The sequence below is a fragment of the Solanum pennellii genome, chromosome 4, assembly GCF_001406875.1.
Source record: "Solanum pennellii chromosome 4, SPENNV200".
Classification (NCBI taxonomy): domain Eukaryota; kingdom Viridiplantae; phylum Streptophyta; class Magnoliopsida; order Solanales; family Solanaceae; genus Solanum; species Solanum pennellii.
Genome location: NC_028640.1, coordinates 6,096,883 through 6,119,998, shown reverse-complemented (window position 1 = coordinate 6,119,998; position 23,116 = coordinate 6,096,883). Strand labels below are relative to the sequence as shown.

At 32.5% G+C, this 23,116-nt stretch overlaps 1 protein-coding gene and 1 long non-coding RNA gene across 4 annotated transcripts; one reads left to right on the top strand and one right to left on the bottom strand.

Moving 5' to 3' along the window:
* Nucleotides 1-6,112: 6,112 nt before the first annotated feature.
* Nucleotides 6,113-7,732, bottom strand: LOC114076723. Of its 3 annotated transcripts, none has more exons than XR_003577707.1 (5): nt 7,516-7,732; nt 6,929-7,027; nt 6,736-6,840; nt 6,555-6,653; nt 6,113-6,420 (listed from the first exon to the last, which is right to left on the bottom strand). XR_003577707.1 is itself a non-coding variant. In XM_027916045.1 (5 exons), the coding sequence occupies exons 1-5, from the start codon at nt 7,338-7,340 to the stop codon at nt 6,319-6,321; spliced, it is 477 nt and encodes a 158-aa protein (XP_027771846.1). In that variant the 5' UTR covers nt 7,341-7,504; the 3' UTR covers nt 6,113-6,318. The 3 variants fall into 3 exon arrangements, 2 of the variants coding, with proteins under 2 accessions (XP_027771846.1, XP_027771847.1); XM_027916045.1 differs by lacking the exon at nt 7,516-7,732 and adding an exon at nt 7,269-7,504; XM_027916046.1 differs by lacking the exon at nt 7,516-7,732 and adding an exon at nt 7,269-7,504 and having other exon boundaries at nt 6,582-6,653.
* An 11,291-nt stretch (nt 7,733-19,023) lies between these two features.
* Nucleotides 19,024-22,301, top strand: LOC107016072. Its single transcript, XR_001456414.2, has 2 exons — nt 19,024-21,633; nt 21,878-22,301. It is a non-coding gene; the product is annotated as an uncharacterized LOC107016072 (long non-coding RNA).
* Nucleotides 22,302-23,116: the final 815 nt, after the last annotated feature.

Below are 23,116 nucleotides of genomic sequence, written 5' to 3'. Positions count from 1 at the left end.
TTTATTATAATTATTTTAGTTTCTTATTCTTATTTTATTTTTTCTTTCATTCCTTAGTTTAAACAAAAAAAAATTTAAACTATTTTTTTTGTGTGTATTGTAATTTAATTTCGTATTCGAAGTCTTCAATAAGTTTTACAAGAATATTAGTGAAACATAAATAAATTTGAGTATCAAAATAATAATTATAAATTAGTCATTGAAACCAAAAAAAAATTAAAAAAAAATGTTTGACGAGGATTAAATTTACTCATATAGAATTATATTTTTTAGAAAAAAATAATAGAAGTTTAGATTAAAATAATTTTGTTTTTCATTTCCGTTAGAGGAAAAGGGTATATGTGAGCCATTTGTTTACAAGTAGGGGTATATATGAGCCACTTTCATAACAAGGGGTATATCAGCTCTAAATGACAAAGTTGAGGGGTATATCAGACCCTTTTCCCTATATTTATTTTTGTTGTGACTTTTCCGCATAAAAACATACTCGCTTAATTACTTGTCCACTTTTAAATTAATATATCTATAAAAAAAATTAACTAATAAATTATCCCGAATTTAATATCACGAAATTTGTAAAATATCACTTAAAACCTATCCGTCCTTAAAACTAAAGCATCATATTATCTTACATACGAGATTATGTAGTAACAAACATTAATAATGTAAAAGAAAATGAAATTATGTACATCTTATCATTTATTCTTAATGACATAAGCATAAATTAATGACTATAAAAATACATATCAGAATCTGTAACATAAGCAATGGCGTCAATAAGTCACCTAATAAGAGCAAAATAACAAATATTTAATTGTGAAGAAGAAGAAAAAAAGAAGAAGAGATTCAAACATTTTCTTTATCGGAAAAGGGCCTAAAATACCCTTGAAGTATTGAAAATGATACATAATTACCCTTCATCCACCTATTGGCTCCAAAATGCTCTTTTCACCCACCTATTGGCTCCAAAATACCCTTGACATCCACCTCTGGGTTAAAAATTGACCACTTATTTAACGGTTTCATATTTAAACTATTTATTATTATTTTTAAATAGTTGGGGCTCGACGATTAGATATAATTTAATTTATTAATATCATTTATAAACCAACCCACTAACGACCCATTACTAATTATTTACCATCCAATTAATAAACAAATTATAAAATCAAAATCGCCCTAAACACTACTAAAACACGACGAAATTACAGATTCCTAAAAATGACATCCAAAATTATTTAGTCCAAATTAAAGCCCCAATTAATTTAGGTTGAGCCGATTATTTAGGACACTTTCAATAGGATTCTCTTTCAAGCTTGAATTCCAATTTTTTGATTATAGGTAAAAAAAATAGTACATCCCGAATTAATTTATGCACTTTTTAAATATAATTTATAAAAATTTATTATGTGTTTTAAATACTTTAGTATATTCTTTTTAGAAAAAGTTATTCATTAAGTAATATCACATAATTGAGAGGAATGAATAACTAAGATGAACATAGTCATACTTTTAAGTTTATCGGTAATTTTATTTTAGACACTTAAATTATAATATGTTTTGATTGAGGACTTAAATGTATGATAATGTACTTTTATAGATATTTTCGCCTCAATGTTTTCGAAACACGCAATAGTTTTCTGTTGTTGCATTAGTAATGGGGTTGGTTTATTAATTGTGTGTGATTTAATTAGTAATGGGTGGTAGATTGATTCATAAATTATATTAATAAATTAAATTATAAAAATAATTGAGCGCCATCTATTAGAAAAATTATTTAGATAGTTTAAATATATAATTGTTAAATAAGTGGTCAATTTTGAATCCAAAGGTGGATGAGAAGGGTATTTTGAAGCCAATAGGTGGTTTTGGAGTCAATAGGTGGATGGAGGGTAATTTTGTACCATTTTTGATACTTCAAGGGTATTTTAGGCCCTTTTCCGTTTCGTTATTTTATAATGAGAGGAAATCTTTCTATTTATAGACAACAAAGGGTAGTGTAAACAAATATTTATTGTGCCTTATCGGAAATGTTACAACTATTTGGAGAAGTTGCAACCCTTCAGAAAAGTCCAATCTTTCATAAAAGTCACAACTTTTTATAAAAATCACATTCTTTCATAAAAGAAACAATTTTTCAATAAAGTTACAACTTTTCATAAAAGTAGAAGCATACAGAGTAAAAGTAAAAAAGTTGTTGACAAGAAAAATTATAGAAATGTTGTGTTCTGGTATATATCATATTGGATACCCAAAACGAGATCAAACAACAAGAAGAGAGATACAAGAATGAAAAAAGACATATTTGAATTAAACCAGAAAAGTCTCTTCCATCGTTGCATTTTTTCTCCTTTTCAAGTCTAAAATAAGGAGTCGGAAACCTAAATAAGCCACAAAAATATAAAAATGACCAAAATAAGCCACTATTTTAGTTACTAACTAAAATAAACTCAGTGGAAGAAAAAGTTTCACTTTATCCAATTTTTCAAATGTTTTTCGTTGGTGTCATAACGTGTATTTTTAATGTATAACGAAACTTTTTCTTACACTTTATAAAGTGTAGGTAAAACTTACACTATAAAGTAGAACTTTTTATTACACTTTATAAAGTGGAAGAGAATCTTACACTTTATAAAGTGTAACTTTTTCTTACACTTTATAAGAGGAATTTTTCACGTTTTGAAGAAGATTTTCAATGTTGTCATACAATTATGTTGATTTAACATGTCATAAAACGGAAAAAAAATACACTATGTATTTTTATTTTTTTTATTATGAAAAAACTTTCAATCTCTATTTAAGGACATTTAAAATAATTGATATCACCTACAACATAAAATCTTCTATATTTGTTCATTCAATCTCAAAAAAAAAATGTCTTCTACGACTAAAGTTAAAGTTTCAATTTATTGGGATGGCGAAATTATACATGACGAAAATATCGTTTATTATAATTGTCCTCCCAAATACAATGCTAAATATCCAATTAGTGTTCGATATCATAAATTCATTTCATCAATTTATAAAAGAATGGGTATAAACAGTACTGATTATAATTTGATTATAGTAGAAAAAACCCTACTTCATTTTTATCACAAGGACAAGTTAATTTTGGAGAGTGGATTATCTATAATGACAAATCGTTGACCAACTTTTTGAGGGTTCCAAATGACTACATAAATCAAATCAAGTTAACAATATTTGAAATCTATGTTAGGAAGGAGCCTAAGATTAGTCAACAACATTCTCATTTATCAGTCGATGTCAATCCCCAATTAGAAAAACGTAATAGCGTTGATGGATTTCCAATAACTCAATCTACTGATTTTCCTAACATGACTCATTATCAAAATATTTTTGCCGGTCGATATAATTTTGATTTAAATGAAACTATCAATGAAAGTGATCGGTAATGCTCAATAATTATATTTCAATCATTATTTGTTGATTTTGTTAATTATTTATTAGTTTATATGATTTATTTTTTTTATTATTATATATTTTGTAGCGGTTTACCTCAGCAAGATAGGAATATTGCTCCAAGTTATTTCACACTTTGAAATGACGAAAAATGTTGGGACATCCTCAAATTTTCATGTCTCGCCTACTTTTGGTGCAGATGATTATCAGTATGTCCAATGCTTGATTTTTTTTATTTAAGTAAGTTAATTGCATGAGCGAAATATTTATACTTTTTTACATATATAGGGAAAATATTACACAAGATGAACCCATTGATCCTGTGAATATCGATGATTGTGACCTTCCTAATTACGGCTCACCTTCAGCTAGTGATAGTGATGATTTGCTAATGCTGAGGAATCAGGAGATAATGTTCCATTTGAGGCATCATCTAGTGATGATGATTTTTTGACTCTCAATCGATCGCCAAGATCAATGTCCATGAGCCCGTTTCGTAATCATGAAATTCCTTATCTTGATCATCTCCCAGATGGTTCAGATATCGTTGGTGATACATATGATGAGTATACATCACAATGTACGTGGCATGAACCAGAAGATTTCATGAATGGTGCTATTTATATTGAAAAAGGCATGTTATTCAATTCAAAGCAGCAGTTGCAAAAAGCAGTTAAACTTCTACATTTGAAAGTAGCAAGGGAGTAACTTTGTTATTAAATCGACAAGAAAATCATGGTGACTTGTTTGCAGGCGTGTAGAAAAAGGATGTCGATTTAGGTTGACTTCTTTTATTGATAAACATACTAACATGTGGAAAGTTGGAAGATACATTGAAGAACATACATGTGATATGGGTACATGTCGCGAAGGACATTTCAACTTGGATGTTGAGATGATTGCTAACGTCCTCTGTTTTGATATAGAAAGAACGCCAAGGTACTATTTTATCCTTAGATAATTCTTATTTAATAAGAAAGTATTCATTTTTATTTGATAATTAATATTATTATTACTTTTCAGGTTTTCCATCAAAGACTGTCAAACAGTCGTTCTTAAAGCATATGGCATTTTGATAAGTAGAAGAAAAGCCTATCTTGGTCGCAAGCGGGATTTTGAAAAAGTCCATGGTACTTGGGAGGATTCTTTTGCCTAGTTACCGAGGTTCATGGAAGCTTTGAAACACTTCAACCCTGGAACAATAGTAAAATGGAAACGGAGCAGCGTGTCGATGTCATTGAAGATGTATTCAACTATGTGTTTTGGGCTTTTAAACCATGCATTGATGGGTTTGTGCATTGTCGTCCTGTTATATCGATCGATGGAACACATGTCTATGGAAAATATGATATCAAGTTGTTGATTGCGATTTCAACAGATGATAATGACTGTTATATTACCTTTGGCATTTCCAATAGTTGCAAATGAGAGCATAGAGACATGGACTTTATTTTTGGATCATTTGCACTTGCACATTGTCAAGGGTCGTAGAGGGGTCACATTGATATCAGATAGGCATCACGAAATACTCTCATCTGTGTATAACTCTCCGAATTGGCAGGCTCCATTTGGGTTCCATCATTTTTGTTTAAGACATTTGAAGGCCAATTTTCAAAAAAAAAATTCAAAAATGTCACTTTGAACAACCTGTTATGGGCAGCTGCAAATCACTGTCAGGAGAAAATTTTTTTGGAAAAAATGGAAATGATCAAGGAGATTAATGTGGAAGCGTATGTGTGGCTAATGAAGAACGATCTTGACAAATGGACATTGCACAGGGATGGAGGTAAGAGATGGGGCATGCTGATAACAAACAGTTCTGAATCATTCAATGGTCTTCTCAAATTAGCAAGGGGTCTACCAGTTACTGCAATGGTAAGACTCACTTACAATCAAATTGTGAATCGATTTGTTACAAGATTAAAATTTGTTAATCATCTAGTACAGGAAAAGCAACAATGTCTAAACCATTCAAGATTTTTGAGGATAATCGAAAAAAGTCACAACGTCACACACTGATCAACTATCACCAACAAAGGGAAAACATATTTGAGGTGCAGACACATATGCATCATGGTCGTGGTGGTAATAAGCACATTGTAAATGCATCACAAGGGAAATGTCAATGTGGTAAATGACAATTATACCACATTCCGTGTTCTCATGCAATAAAGGGATTTGACCAAATTAGGTATCAAGCATGGGAGCATATGGCACCAGAATTCACTGTGCGTAGCTACAAAAAAGCCTACTTTGGACAATTCAATCCACTCGGTGGTGAAAAGTATTGGCCTGATAGTCCCTTTCTTATGATAGCAAATAAAAATTATTTACGAAAAGTGGGCGTAAATAAAACCACTCGTATACAAAATGAAATGGATGTTCCTGCAAGTACACTCACTCGCAAGTGCTCAACGTGCAAACAAATAGGCCATGATAGGCGCAACTGTCATTCACGAAATCGAAACGCCTCATATGGTGGTAATAGCTAAAGAAAGATGTTTAATTGTGTCAATTTATTCTTGCATCAATTTTTATGCAACTTTTTATTCGAACTTTTGATCATCTTCAAGTCATGTTTAAATTTTCAAATTTTTTCATTCTTTTTGTAAAAGAAAAAAATACATACACAAAATAATAATGATATATATAACTAAAACAATAATACTATACACCACAAAAAAAAAATACATACACCAAAATAAAACTATATATGATTAGAATAATTTACTATGTACCCTCAAAAAAAGATTCATACACAAATATAATAATATTATGTTCCACAACCCTTTTTTGAAATCCGTAAAACATCTCGCGGTCTAAGTCCCGTATATCCATCTTCATCTTCATTGTTCCTCTTCCTCTTTTTGGCCGGAAGATTCTTTATGTTCACATTCTTTACAATTCTTTTAACAAGTTTTTTTCTTCCGGGTGTTTGCGGCATATCATCCACTGGCATAATGAAAGTAACAGTGTAGACCAGAGTGGTGATAAAGTGATCTGCAAATACAAAGTTAGATAGTAGAAATTAAAAAATAAAAGTATAAATAATAGGAATATGCAATGTGATGCAAATTAAAAGTCTACAAAATAACTAATATAAATATTTCAACAAATAAATAAATAACATAAACCCGTGTAACATCAGGATCCTCATTAACTGTCGGAACAACATCCTCTATGATCATCGTGGGACTCTCCTCCACTGTAGATGAAGGGCCCGTAGTATGAATCTAAAAAATTATTAAAACTTAATTTAATATAAAATCAAAGTTTTAATAATTAATATAAATATTTCAAAAATAAATAACTAACATAAACATGTGTAACATCGAGATCCTCATTAACTGTCGGAATAACATCCTCTGTGATCGTCGTGGGACTCTCCTCCACTATAGATGAAGGGCCCATAGTATGAATCTAAAAAATTATCAAAACTTAATTTAATATAAAATCAAAGTTTTAATAATTAATATAAAATTTTCAAAAATAAATAAATAACATAAACCTGTGTAACATCAGGATCCTCATTAACTGTCGGAACAACATCCTCTATGATCGTCGTGGGACTCTCCTCCACTGTAGATGAAGGGCCCGTAGTATGAATCTAAAAAATAATTAAAACATGATTTCATATAAAATTAAAGTGTTAATAACTACTATAAATATTTCAAAAATAAATGACAAAAATGAAAAAATTCCCTGTAAAGCAAAAATGAAAAAAATGTATAATGTAAGGCATTATAGTGTAAGGCATTTCAAAAATTTTCATTTCTGCTTATATATAGTGTAATGTATAGTGCTTATTATCAATGTTGTTTTAGTTTTAAATTGATTAATTTTCATACATCATTGCTGCACAAATAAGTTGATGGTTCCATCTTTTCTAGAGGCCCTAGAAGATTATATTTCCAAGGCATCAGGATTCAATGAATCAAGGCAGGATGAGAAGGATTTAAGATCTCAAACTTGTAACAGAAGTGATCCATGGATGAAGGGCATAAAGATAAACAGTGCAAATCAAGACTGTTATGAAGTGATCACAATGTTTACTTCAAAGAATTAATTTTCATATGATGTGAACATATTACTTACAAGCACTGTAAAGAAGTACTTATTCAGGGGACATAAGTTGTATATTGTTAGAGGTGATAGACATTCAAGTCATTTCCAATTATGTGTGTATGTATGATGTTTCAACACCAAAGTTTGAGATTCTATCGCCTTATTCATGGGATCTCAAAATTGTTTTTTTCCTCCCACCTACTATTTTCGGAGAACATATTTATAGACTGTTTGGTCAAGCATCTCGAATTCTCGATAGCTAAAACAAAAGAAAAACAAAAGACCCCTCATTCAGTAATTAAAGGAAATAAATGTATTAAATAGATAAATAACATGAACCTGCGACTCAATCGGATCATCAAGCAATCCTCCAATAAAATCTTGAGTGTTATAAATAGTAGTATCTTCGGTGTCACAATGGACAGTACCTGATGTGCCCTACAAAAATATATAAATAGTTTTATTTATTTATTTTGAAATATTTAAATAAGTTAGTAATGTTTTAAGTTAATAATTAATTGTTAATACTAACCGCTATATCAGGTATATAATCTCCAACATCTATTGTTGATTCATAGCTCATACGTTCGATTCCTTCCACATCTCGAGTCGGTCTTGAATAAGGATAAAATGACATATGTATAAATTCATGATGTCTGACGTGCCAAACTGATGAACATGCAAATCATCAGCCTCTACTCTCATCTCTGCCTCTATGTCTGGAGGAATAGGCATACCACCAGCGCCACGTCCTAGAGCGCGTCCTCGAGCTCTACCTCTATGGCCCCTCCGTCCACGTCTGGCTCCTCTTGCACGCACATGTTCAAATAAAGGATCTTCCTCAAAAAATGGCTCTCTAAATTGTATTCCGGCCTCAAGCAATGTATCCCTAACAATCTGAGATACCTCTTCACCATGTGAAGCTGAGGTTGTGTCTCTCTGCCACTATAATGCAAGACTATACAACTTAAATAGTCCTCTGGACATTGCAATACTAGTACCAGCGGAATGAACAAAGCCTGACGATACATCAACCTCTAATGCAGGCCTACCTATAAGCAATCTTCTATGCCGCATGTACCATAATCTATACCCTGCCCCGCTAGTATCATCATTTACCTCAACCTCTAAACTCTGATGTCGATTACCCCAATCACAAAAATATTTATCCATCATTTCAAGAACCTCTGGTCCAAGCCTCCTACGCTGATCATGCACGTGGTGGTTGGTTCCTCAACTAGGAATCACAAGTACATGCTGGGAATGACCAAACTGACGCATTACTCTATCAGGAGCGTGCACTTGAAAAATATCTAGGCAAAACATAGGGACACATGCCATCCATAGAGGCTCATCGATCATACAACAATGAGGCAATGTATGTAAAATCTCATTGTACGGTGTCCATCAAAACTATTTTTAAAATATAACAATTAAATAAAATCAACATTAACTAATTAGTATACAAATAAAATTATTATTGATTTACTTTTATATGTAATTTATATTTTTTAATTATTTTAGTAGAGTTGCAAAAATTATTTGATGTACCTGATCCTCCGTCATGCGGTCTAGCTGGTCTCTAATCGGGATAAGAACATGATGTGACTCAGTATCCCTATCAATTTCACGCGTTCAACGCCTAGCATATAGAAGTAATATGTCACCATCATGCTGAGGAGGAGCTGATGGCTGTACAGGCAAGATCTTTCTCCCAACACCAAACCTTGATGTGACAAACAAATTAATTAAATTATAATCATTAACCAAAAAAAATAGATAATTACATATATATATTTTTATAGCTGTAGGAAAATGTATGTGAATCTTTTTTTAAATTATGTAGGTTTTATAATAATTATTCATATTTATTATGAAGTAAGTTTCAACCTTTGGTTGGACCCTTTTTTTAAAACTATGTAGGTTTTCTAATAGAATAATATTGTGTGCTTTATCAATGCAGGTTTCTGTCAAAAAAAGCAGGCAAAGAAAATAAACTATTTGTATGTAATTTAAATATTTTAAAAAATTGAATATAGAAAAAATATTCTTGTACGGTGTAATGTTAAAGAATTTTACATTTGAATGTATTTTAAAACTTAAGTAAAGTTACCTGAAGAAGAGGAATAAATCCGCAAATGTCAACCACAATACCGATAGATGTCCGACAAAGTGCACGATATAAGTAGGCTAGCACTGCACTGCCCCAACTGTACTTACCTACATCGTGGATAGGATCTAGGAACGCCAAGTGTTGTAAACTAATAAGGTTTCCTGAAGTGTTCGGAAATAAATGCCCCCTAATATAACAAGCATGTAAAGTCTAGCAATCCTCTCCACTCGTTCCATTGGAGTAGCATCTCTTATCGGATCTACTTGTAACTGATCTCGCAAGTAGTCGGTAATGCTATGTACCCTCACCCGACTCGCACCATCCATATCAGTAGGTGCTATGGTGCATCCTGTGAGTGTCTCTAATAAAGTATGCCATGGACGAATCCTCCGGGTAGCATCCTGAATGTACACAACATCACCATCAATGCGCAAACCAAACAAGACCTGCACATCCTGCAATGTAATCGTGACCTCACCAAAAGGTAAGTGGAAGCAATGAGTCTCAGGCCTCAATGCTCAACCATAGTTGTAACAAGGGCACGATCATACTGCATCATTCCCACATAAACTACATTATACAGTCCGGACCTACGTAAGATCTCCTCAACACGTTCATGAGGTCGGCGCAAACGAAATAAATTCCATGCATCATTCATGCGCACCGTCCTCATAAGGCTACTAAATGGTATCTCACCTTTCCATAACAATTCTGATTTATGCTCATGCTGAGAGAGAAGAAGTGTACGATCAATCGGTCCAGGATTCACAACACGCTCCATTATATATTGTAAGAAAAATTATATTAATTCGTATAATATAATTATATTTTGAAATATTAATGCCTAGACAGTTCTGATTTTTATTTACTTCTATAGCTTTGTTGGACCTCTACGGTAAAAGTGAAATTCTATATTGTACCTCTTATTATTTGTCAAGGTTCCTCAGAGAGATTTTAGCTTTTGAATTGTGAAGGGGAGTAAAAGAAAAAAAAAGAATACTAATTGAGTAAGTAGTGAGAACATATATGATGATCGAGAATATTTTAACTAAATAATGTTTAAAATTCTTAGTTATTAACTATGACATAATCATGAAGAATGCTTCCTGCTATTAATCAAAATTTAACAAAGAATAACGATATAACTCTCTCGGCTTTCAGCTCAAGTTGGTGAAATAACTTGAGTTTGCTAACTCCAAAAGAAATTACTAAAACAAAATCACAGAAATAGTAATCAATCACCCGAACAGTGTTGGCGAAGTAGCATTTGAACAAGGAAACAATCACTGGAAAGAAAGGCCATTGGGATATTTCCTTGGGAATATGCTGGTAATTATATTTTGTGAAAGGAATTGTTTATAACACAGACAAAAAGAAATCTACACTAAATTAGCTGCTAGACTCCCTATATGTCTAGTATGTGATATTGTTTTTTTTTACTTTCCCAGATTGTACAGAGCTCCCAACACATCCTTAGTGTTTTTTTTTACTTTGCCAGATTAGCTTCAGGTGTTTACATCATTATATTTTGATTCATTCTATTGTAGTTAAATAATAAGATAAAAACAAATTAGACTATAACTTTGTGATTTAATATCATTCTCAAAAATGTTTAATATCATTTTGTCAAAGCTAATGGGTATCTTAAAGAACTCTCACAAAATTCAAAAAATTCAACTTTACTATACTATTCAAAGTTCCAATCTCCTTTTTAACTTAAGGTCCAAAATTGGACCATAGGAATATTTCATTCATAATTTATTTTCAAATTTAATACAACATAGAGAGAGCAACTAATCCTCTTATGAACTTCAATAATTATCCCACTAACAAGCAGAAATGAAATCTAAATTATGAATACGGAGGAATGCTAAATCAACTCTTTTTTTCCCAATATTTTTACTATTCCATTGTAAAATAAAATCAAAATAATTTAAGAACATGTAAGTTATAATTTACTCTGTGAATCAGAACCATTAGGCAAAATGATACTATACTAGACACAAGATGAGATAAATGAAACACATTCTAAGTAAAGAAAATATGAGATGTTAAAGAAATACCTAATTTATATAATTTGTAGGGACGGATTGTTATGTTGATGGGTTGTGCTACTCCAAAATTTTGATTTATTTAGTGTGGGGCCACTTTATTGTCGGATTGGGACCATCAATGTTAATCTTCAGAGTGTAAAAAAGCTTAGAAGCCACGAAAGTGAAAGAGAGAAGGAGAAGGTGAAAAGGTAAAGTAATTTTCTATAAAGTGGAAGATTTTCTTCCACTTTATAAAATGGAAGAAAAAGTTCCACTTTATAAAGTGTAAGAAAAAGTTCTTACACTTTATAATAATTCAAAAACGTATTTGAAAAAATTATTTATATAAAAAGATATTCAGTAATAATTTACATCTCAAAATTTAGAAAAATAAATAAATACAAATATAATTTTTTAAAATTTTAGGTCTCTAATTAGAATTTGGCTTTAGGCCTCAAACTAGGTTGAGCTGCCCCTGCGTGTGTTAAGAGAAAATTACTTCTTTATTTGCATTCCATTGTTTGCAGGGGTTTTGATATAATATTGTTATCGGGTGATCCACATGTTCACAAGATCTTGACGTTTCTTGAGTGTGTTTATATAGCTGGTGACACTTTTACTCTTTATGGTGTGATGTTACTCTATTATTTATTAACTCAGCCCAATTTGATCCTATCAAATTGCTTCAATTGGTATAATGTCAATAAAAATAAATTAATATGTAATAACAATGGATAAGAAATTATGTGTGATACATTTCATTTTTCTAGAGTCTAATAATTTAAGTTCAATCATAAATTTGCGCATGAAATTTTAATTTTTGAAATGAAATTTATATAATTGTAAATTACATAAAAAATAATATATATCACGATAATTGCAGTTCAAAATATTTACAAGATTTATGCAAAATTTGAATAAAAATAGACTAATTTGAATCTCAAAATTTGAAATGAGTCACCTAAATTGGAATGAAAAGAATAATTATAAACGGGAATTTGCAAAGAAAATTGTAAAAATGATATGTTTCTTCATTTAATCAATGAAATTTATATAATTGTAAACTACATAAAAAGAATAATATAAGTCACAATAATTGTCAGTTTAAAAGGGTCATATTTACCCTTGAACTCTTAGAAATGAGTCATATTTACCCTTCGTCATATTTTTTTTGATATATTTGCCCTTACCATCCAACTTTGGATACATATTTGCCCTTGTACAATTAAATGTTGTGTCACCATTTTTATTAGTCTATGTGGAGCGTACATGACGCCTAGGCCTGTGCAAAAATCGGGTCAAACCGTTAACCTGGACCAATTTTCAAGTTATTGGGCAAACGGTTCGGGGCTCGGTTTAGAAAAATAGTGTATTGGGTAATCGGTTCGGGGGTCGGGTTGGAGAACCAAAATATCGGGCTACCTGATACCCCGATAAGACCCATATTTATATTAATATTTTTTTCCTAATTTTCTAATTTTACACCCCGATAGGCGATAATACCCAATACCCATAATTTTTCAGTTTTCACTTCCATTCTTTGAAGTTCTCAGGATTAGAACTAGGGTTCCGACTTCCGCGGCGGGAAATTTTGAATCACCTCCGGCGAGGCGGCGACGACTGCTCCACACCTCCACCTGGACCACTTTCGTCCTCCACTACTAGGCTACTCCAGTCAGTCAGTCAGTCACTCAGACTCAGGAGTACTCGTAAGGCAGTCACTCTCGTCTCTCAGTCTCTCACTCAGGCGTCAGGCGAGGTCCGAGGACACAAGTCACCAGGTAACTATCGAGTGTTGCAATTATGGTGAGCATATTGACAAGTAAAGCACAAATCTTTAGCTGTTTCTTTGAATGTTGATGAACCTAGAAGTAGAAATCTTGAAGGAAAGATTGAAATCGTTATTAGGACCATAGTTTCCTTCACCATATGGACTTAATATTTATATAATTGGATGGTGTATCTAGATTTATATTTCATTAGAACTATTAGTGTTATAGCTATAAGAATGGGAATGAGTCCTGCTTTAAGACTAATACCATTATACCATGTTATGAAATCGATCTTAGAGTCTAACACCGAGAATGGGAATGGTAGTAAAATATCCCTTTGACATGGATTCTCTTAAACAAAAATGAAGTAGCAACTAACTCCAAATTACAATAACCAGAGATTTGATTCGAGTACAAAATGATTTTCTTCAATATAGGTCAATTATAAACATTGATTACTTTTAATGCTGGTCACAAGAAATCAACAGAACAAGTTCAATCCAGGTTAAGTTTCTCCCTAAAACTCAAAATATGAAGTAATTAATGTAATAGTATTCCTGATTTTTATCTAATCATCTGCAGTTAAATCACAAAATAGGAAGAATTTTTGGGGAAAATAGAAAAGAACTAATCTTTTTTTAAATATGATACTGTGATTTAGTATAGGACATTCTGACTGTTGATTTTAAATTTGATAGTTGATACTATTGTTTGTACTTTGTAGTTCTTTCTTTAATAAAACTACTTAGTGTTTATATCTTTTCGCAGTTTTTGGTGAATGTACCATGGCTGAAAATATCATAATTGATAAGGTTATTGGTGAAAGTGGGGCTTCTAATTCAAATGCAATAGATCAAAGTCAAACTATTGAGTCTAAAGTAAAGAAAGGAAGGAAAAAAGGATCTCGTGCGTCGGATCATTTTACTCGTAAAACTGATATTGATGGAAGTGAAAAGGCTGTTTGTAACTATTGTAAGAAAGAGTATTCTTCTGACACAAAATAACATGATACAACGTCAATGCTTACTCATATAAACAAATGCACAAAGATGCCTTATAATATTGATATTAAACAATCAAGATTAGCATTTCAACCAATGATAGGGGGTAACAATGGTGATGTAGTTGTTGTTCCATGGAAATTTGTTCAGGAAGAGTGTAGAAAGGCCCTGTGTCGTATTGTAATTATTGATGAGCTTCCTTTCAGATTTGTTGAAAAAGAAGGTTTTAAACACTTTATGAAAGTAGCACAACCTTGTTTCCACATTCCTTCCCATACCACTTTGACTCGTGACTGTTTTGATCTTTTTGATGAAGAAAAACGTAAGTTGATGGCTGTTTTTAAGGAAACACAACAAAGGGTGTCTTTAACCACTGATACTTGGACTTCCATACAAAGAATCAATTATATGGTCATTACTGCTCATTGGATTGATAAAAATTGGACTTTGCATAAAAGAATTATCAACTTTTGTCCAATCACTAGTCATAGAGGTGAAGATCTTGGAAAGTCTATTAGTAAGTGCTTACATGAGTGGGGATTGCATCGAATTTTTACTGTAACAGTTGATAATGCTGGTTCAAATAGTGTGGCAATAACTGAGTTGTCTAAGCAATTAACTAAATGGGGAACCAACTTAATGGGTGGTAGTCACCTTCATATAAGGTGTATGGCGCATATTGTAAATCTTATTGTTCAAGATGGTACAAAAGAAGCAAATGTGTCTATTGAACGAGTTAGGCAAGCAATGAGATACATCAGGAAATCTCCTGCTAGGTGGAAAAAATTTCAAGAATGTTGTGAAGATGAAAATCTTGCTAAAAAGTCTTTATGCTTGGATGTTCCTACAAGGTGGAATTCCACCTACACGATGTTGAGCAGGGTTATTGAATATAAAGGGGCAATTGTAGAGTACGCTGATCGTGATATTGGCTTGGCACTATATCTTAAGTTTGTTGATTAAAATTCTACAGGTACACTTTTGAGTAGTGATTGGGAGGGTGTAAAGAGAATTACAAAATTTCTTGAATGTTTTTTAATCTTACTTTGAAGATATCTGGTTCACGATATGTTACATCAAATCTTCATTTTCTTGAAATTTGTCAAGTTGGTGTTTACTTGAATCAATTGATATCAAATGAAGATCAAGTTTTGGCTAAAATGGCAGAAAATATGAAGGAGAAATTTGACAAATATTGAGGTGATGCTGAAAAAATGAATAAGATGGTTTTCATACCATGTGTTTTGGATCCTCCTCACAAATTTAGTACTCTTGGCTTTGCACTTAAGAAGATGTTTGGAGAAAAAGGGGCTGCTATAGAAAATGGTGTGCGAACGTACATGGAAGCTTTGTTTAATGAGTATACAAACCCCATTTCAAATGATAAAAGTGGTCAATTTTCTTCAACTGGTGTGGATACTTCTATTTCAAGTTCTGTAGGAGAATTTGGAAATTTTTTTGAGGAATTACATAAACATAAATCTGAAAAGGGAGGTGCAAGTTCAAAGTCAGAATTAGTTAAATATCTTGATGAAGACACTGAAATTGAAAAATTAGATTTTGATGTATTGCTTTGGTGGAAAGTTAAATCACCTAGATTTCCATTTCTTTCTAAGATGGCTCGAGATGTGTTGGCTATTCCCGTTTCAAGTGTGGCGTTTGAATGTGCTTTTAGTACTGGAGGGCACATACTTGATTCATTTAGGAGTTCATTAACTTCTAGATTGGTACAAGCTCTAGTGTGCCTTCAAGATTGGCTTCGGAGTGAGCCACAACCCATAAGTATTGAGGAAGATTTAGATTTTCTTGAGCAACTTGAAGAAGGTAAGAAAAGAATCTCATTCATGTTAAATTGTGAATTGTTTATTTAATACTTTTATAGTTTAAGTCTTGAGCCTTGACTTGTTATCGTATTTCTCTTTTGGATTTTGCTAAACTTGGAAAAGAACTTTGCATTGATGACATGTAAAATTGGAGGAAGGAAGGTATATACATGTGTTATCTTGTCTTTGTGTCTGATTTATTATTGATCTAATACGTTCTCTGTTTCTTTGCTAATCAGATTTCATCATGCATCGATCACTTGTTTGGAATCACTATGAAAAACTTGAAGAAAATGAAGATGGATCGTGGAAGGCAAAATGTATTCATTGTGGCTGTATTTATTACCATTCACGCAATACTGGGACTGCCTCCTTAAGAAGGCATGTTAAGGGTTGTTTGGAAAACAGGAACCAGAATCGTCAACTTTTGAGGATTGATGACTAGTTATTATGTTGTTTACTTGAACATGAACTATTAGAACTATGTTAAGACTCAATTTTCAGGTTGTGTTACTGTTGTCTGGCGTCTGCTATTTTAAATTTGTGTGTCTGTGACTCTGTGTGGAGTGTGGAGTGTGGACTGTGGCAGCCTAGCAGGCTGGAATTGTGTTGCAAAGTTTATAAATGTATTGTACAGTTGTAGTATTGTTAACTGTTAAGGTGAAACTTGATGAGTTGATGTTGTTGTTGGCTTGTTGCAATGAGTGGAATGTGGATGTTGTTGTTGCAATTTTGCATTTCCTTTTGGTGAAACTTGAAAGTGCAGTGACTGCACTAAATTGTTTTCACTTTCTGCCTGCAAATTGCAGTGCAAACTGCTAAGTGCAAATTGTAAATTGCAATTTGCAATTCTGTAGACTTAATTTGCAAAGTGCGTGGGATCATCTTCAAATTTTCATGTGATTTTTATTTTAAAAAATTGTATGATATGTTAATGGTTAACCCGATAACCGAACCGATAAGAGTCAATAATCGATAAACCGATAACCGATAAACCGATAACTTAATGGTTCTTTAATTGTTTAGCTAGTCTACAAACCAATAACCGATAAGCAAAATCGATAATGTTCAAAACCGATATGCAGCCCTAATGACGCCTACGTGGCTCCATGTGTATATATTTTTAATTGTAATTAAAATTTTACTTTCTATTTAGTATCCTATCCGACCATTTAGTAAAATCTGACCCAACCAAAATAAAAATCTATTAACCTGATTTCAGTATTTATTAGCCCTAATTTCTAATGAAGGGCAAATATGTATCCAAAGTTGGATGATAAGGGCAAATATATCAAAAAAAAATATAACGAAGGATAAATATGACCCTTTTCTAAGAGTCCAAGGATAAACATGACACTTTTTCCATTTTATTAATATTAAAATGTCAGACCAACACTTTTCCATTCTCGAAATGAAATGTTACACATTCTACACAAACTTTGAGACCGGTGGTAAAATTTTGTCATTTTGATTTGTTCTAATACTTTCTTTACTTTAAACACAAGACACAAAATTAAGCACCTTTGATATTTTTAATCTAGAAAGACAACTAGCTTTGCATAGAGTAAACTAATTAACAAATACAAAAAAATTTAATTTAATTTTTTTTGACACACCCATTTTGGTTTTTCTTCGACTAAATGATTGGCAGAAGATGATGTTGTTTTTCGCTTAAACAAAGGTCTCAAATTTTATTTATGAAATTTTTTTAATAAGTAATATATCTCTCCGAAAAAATCTACACACACAAATTTAAAATAATTAAATTTTAATTCAGATATTGAACGAAAAATAAAAATCAAAAAATACATATCATACTAAGTAAAAAAAAATGCAGACTTGGAAGGAAAATGAAAAAGTAGAAAAAAAGGTAATTGACGAGAAAAGAAAATCAAAGGAAAATGGAATGTGGTTCCTATATTACATTTGACAAGTCAAATATGTGGGTCATATGGTAGAAAAAGATGAACACCTCTTTATTTGTTTATTTTTAAAATTAGAAGATAATTAATTATTTTATATCTATTTTATTTTTATTATTTAATATTATTCATTTTCCCATTTTTACCTGACTTATGATTAACAGAGGTGACACAGTAAAATTATCATTTTATTTATTATTTCTTAAAATTATGTTAAATCAAATATGAATAAGTAAAGATGTACAAAGAGAGTAGAACCAATAGAAAATAGTAATTTCACTATGAAAAAGAATAGGGAGTTAGGAAGATGTTTAATAAAGTTAGTGCGTATAATTGATTTTTCGAAATAAGTTCAAAGTGTATTTTATGCATGTTAAAATAATCAAGTTTTGTATATATTAGTATGGAGAATTGCCTATTGTAAGGGCATTTTTGTTATGCTTTTCTATGTCCTCTTGATTCCGTAAGCGAAAAGGGTCTGAAAAAATAATTTAAATTTTGATCGAAATTATTGTTATGATATTAAATTTTATAGAGGATTTTTTACCCCCTACATTATATAATAGTGTATTTTAAAGGTATATGTATGCTCACGTGGACATATTATTATTTATAATTATGCGATATTTATGATGTCCACGTGAGTACATATATACCTTTATAATACACTATCAAATAGTGTAGGGTTAAAATGTTCTTTACAAAATTTGGTATTATTATAACAATTTCGATCAAAATTTAAATATATTCATACCTTTTTTCGTATTTTTCTTTTAGCTTCTATGATATGTCTTACTCGAGCCGAAAGTTTTTCGAAAACAATTTTCTACCTCTGATAGATAAGGTTGTGGTTGTTGATTATTTTTACTATTGAGTTGTTACAAAGTGATAGAGACAACATACTGCCCTCTCTCCATACTGTCAAAATTTTCCTTCTTGTGAAAGACATGGCAGCAGCATCTTTTCTCTTCAGCATTGCAAACTCCATCTTAGGTAAATTAGGATCTCATGCTGTTCAAGAGTTACTTGATTTGGGGTGTTAAAAATGAGCTCAAAAAAATTCAACAAAACCTTAATCACTATCAGAGAGGTACTGTTGGATGCTGAGGATCAAGAATCCAAGAATCATGAGTTAAAAGAACTCAAAGATGTTCTTTATGATGCTGATGATTTTCTTGATGAAATTCAGACTTATGTACAACAGAGTCAAAGGTTAAAACCAAAGGTTTGTTTTTTATTCTCACCCTTTAAATTTCTACTTTTTAGATATAGAATGGGTTATAAGGTGAAAGAAATAAGGGAGAGATTAGATAGTATTGCAGCTGATAAGGCTAAATTCCACTTATCTGAGAGAACAATTGCCTTAGAAATGAATAAAAGGGATTTGACTTATTCATTTATTCTTCCTTCTGATGTTGTTGGAAGGAGGAATGAGAGTGAAGAGGTTGTTAAAGTTCTGATGCAAAAGGGTGTTTTTTATGATCAGTGTCTCTCTGTGGTATCAATTGTTGGGATTGGTGTGTGGGGAAAACTATACTTGCTAAGTTAGTGTATAGAGATGAGAGGTTAGTAAAGAACTTTCCTGTGAGGATTTGGTTATGTGCCTCACAGGATTTCGACGTTGCAAAATTGTCTAGAAGCAACGTTAATTTGGCGAGTGGTGCCTCTTGTGATAACTTTAATGTTGAACCAGTCCACGCTTCGCTTCAAGCTGCTTTGAGGGGGAAGAGGTTTTTACTCATCGTTGATGATGTTTGGTGTCGGGATCATTCCAAGTGGTTGGAATTGAGAAGTTTATTGATAGTTGGAGCGAGTGGAAGCAAGGTTGTCATAACTACTCGTAGTGATTATATTGTCTCGATGATGGAATATGTCGTTACATATAACTTGAAGGAGCTTCCACATGAGGATTGCCTCTCTTTGTTTCTAAAGTGGGCGTTTAGGAACGGACAAGAGAGGCTTTTCCGAACCTTACTAAAATTGGAGAAGATATTGTGAAGAAATGTAAAGGAGTGCCTTTGGCAGTAAAGACTCTCGGAAGCATGATGTATGTGTCAACAGATGAACGGGAATGGTTAAGAGTGAGAGACAACGAGATATGGCAACTAAATCAGGAAGGTGATGATATCTTACCTGCACTAAGGTTAAGCTATAATCAGTTGCCATATTACTTGAAGCAATGCTTTGCTTACTGCTCAATATTTCCCAAGGGTCAAGAAATCGTGAGCAGTATGCTGATTCAGTTGTGGTCGGCTCAAGGGCTATTACATTCATCTAACGAAAGCCAAGAGTTGGAAGATGTTGGTGTCCACGATGTGAAAGAGTTGTGCTCGAGATCTCTTTTCTTAAGAGGTTGAAGCGTATGACTCGTTCATAAGTATTTAAATGCATGATCTTGTGCATGACCTTGCAGTATTAGTTGCACAAACTGATTGTTGTGTCATAAAAAACAACACTGATAGTATCACTGAAAAGGTTCATCATGTAACACTTTTCAGTTATAGTCCTTCAGAGGAAAGCATTCCTGGAATTTTATGTAAACAGAAGAGAATTCAGACCATTTTTGCTCCGTCTGAAGGAAATGAAAGATATGCTGCTCTTTTGGTTGGTTAATGCATTTCAAGATTCAAGTACTTGAGGGTGTTAGATTTACGCCATTCAAGTCTTGAGACGCTGCCAGATTCTATCGGAAACATGAAGCATCTAAGGTACATTGATTTTAGTGGCAGCAATAACATCCAAATGCTTCCCTCAAACATCTGCAAGTTGCCTAATCTGCAAACTTTACGGATTGTTCTCTGCACGAAACTTCAGAAATTACCAAGGGAGCTGGGAATATTTGGTCAGTCTAAGACATCTGTACTTGACAACCAAAGAGCAGAATTTGCCGGAGAAAGGATTGGGGTCCTTGGCACTTCTTCAATCCCTGTCCATATTAGGATGTGAAAATCTTGTATCTCTATTTGAAGGAATACAGAAGCTCACGAAACTTAGGACTCTAGTTATCGGTGATTGTCCGAGGCTTAAAACTCTGCCAAGAGGCATAGTTCATTTATCTGCCTTAGAGAGCTTTATGATTGTCAACTGTGAAGAGCTTATGTTGTCCGATTGGCAAGATTTTGAGGGTCTAAAGAGAATCCGGTCACTTGTAATCGGAGGACTTCCACATTTGGTGTCTTTGCCAGAGTGGTTGAAAGGGGATTCTAATAGTCTAAAGTTCATTCGCATCTCGACATGTCCAAGCTTCATAGCAATGCCTGATTGGCTGGAAAACTCCACGTCCCTCGAGAAGCTTGAGATAACAGGGTGCCCAAAATTCTCATCTCTCCCGGATAGCATGAGTTGTCTTACTACATTGAGGATGTTGAAAATTCAGAAATGTCCTCAATTAACTAGACGATGCGAAAATGATGCTGGAGAGAATTGGAGAAAGATTGCTCACATCCAGAAAATTCATCTCAATGATATCACAATATATAACTAGGTAATCAAGAGCCTTCTTTTATATTTTCATTTCATGTATATCTGCAGAATCTCACTAAGTTAGATACTTAAAACAACTTATGTGAAATGTGAAAATCGCTGCAGCATTAACCTTTAACCACCACATCTCAGGTCCCTCGAGGCCTCGACTGATAATTCTATCTAGGATTGTTTTTGTCTTCTGTTTCGAAATATATAAGTCCTTTTGATTTCACTGTAACCTGACTCATCAACTTCTATTGTAGGTGAGATGAATGTGTCTACATCACATGTAAGTTCAGGGATCATAGCTCAGAATGACCATGACCTACTGAAGAGTGAAGATCACATCATTTTATCTCTTATTCATTTTCAAAACAATTTTTTTTGTTTAAACAGCATGTATGTATTCTAAACTCACTGCTCGACCAATTCAAAGTCGCATCTGGTAGGCCATTAAGAGGGGTATATATGTTAAAGCTTGTTGAGAATATGTCTCAGGATGTTGCAGTAATAAATCAGTTATTATTAGAGTCCTATGTGACTTGAATTTAAGAGTTAGTTTTTTATTTATTATTTGGATTTACTGATAAGTTAGTAACATATTTTTCTATTTTTAGTTAGAAATTATATCTATAAATGTAAGTCTTTGGATTATTAATAAACTAATTTCCTTTGATAATATTGCAATATTTTTTCTCTCAAAGTTTTTCTCTGTTATTTTCTTATTTTCTTTATTAAAAACCCAACAATTGGTATCTAGAGCCTACTTCTTGAGAGTGAGTAGAAAATTGGATTTTGAAAATAATTTTTCACGAATGACTCCTCCTATTTTTGATGGTGAGAATCATCAACTATGGACTGTGAGAATGGAAACTTACTTGGAGGCTCTTGATCTTTGGAAAGTCGTGGAAGAGGATTATGAAATCAACCCGCTGCCAAATAATCCCAACGTGGTCCAAATCAAGAGTCACTAGGAAAAGAAAACTATTAAATCGAAGGCAAAAACAACTTTGTTTGTTGCTGTTTCGACAACTGTTTTCACGAAAATCACGACTCTCACATCACCAAAAGATATTTGGAATTATCTGAAGAAAGAATATGCTGGAGATGAAAGAATACGAAGAATGAAGGTATTAAATTTAATGAGGAAATTCGAATCGCAGAGAACGAAAGAGTCGGAAACAGTCAAGGAATACTCTGACAGATTATTTGGTATTGTCATCTTGCCTCATAAGTCTCCTTCGTTCTTGTGCCTGCAAAGAATTTAACAATTATGTCAAGCAGTTGCCCAAGTCACTACTGAAGAAGAAGAAGACCACTTATTTGTAGCAACTTGTTTTTCAACCAAAAAAATTTGATTTTTGGTTGATTGATAGTGGTTATACAAACCACATGACATATGAAAGAAATCTTTTTAAAGAGTTCATTACTATGGAAAATAAGAAAGTCGGAACTGGAATAATGATTGTATTCCCGCAAAAGAAAAAAAAAGTCTATTTCAA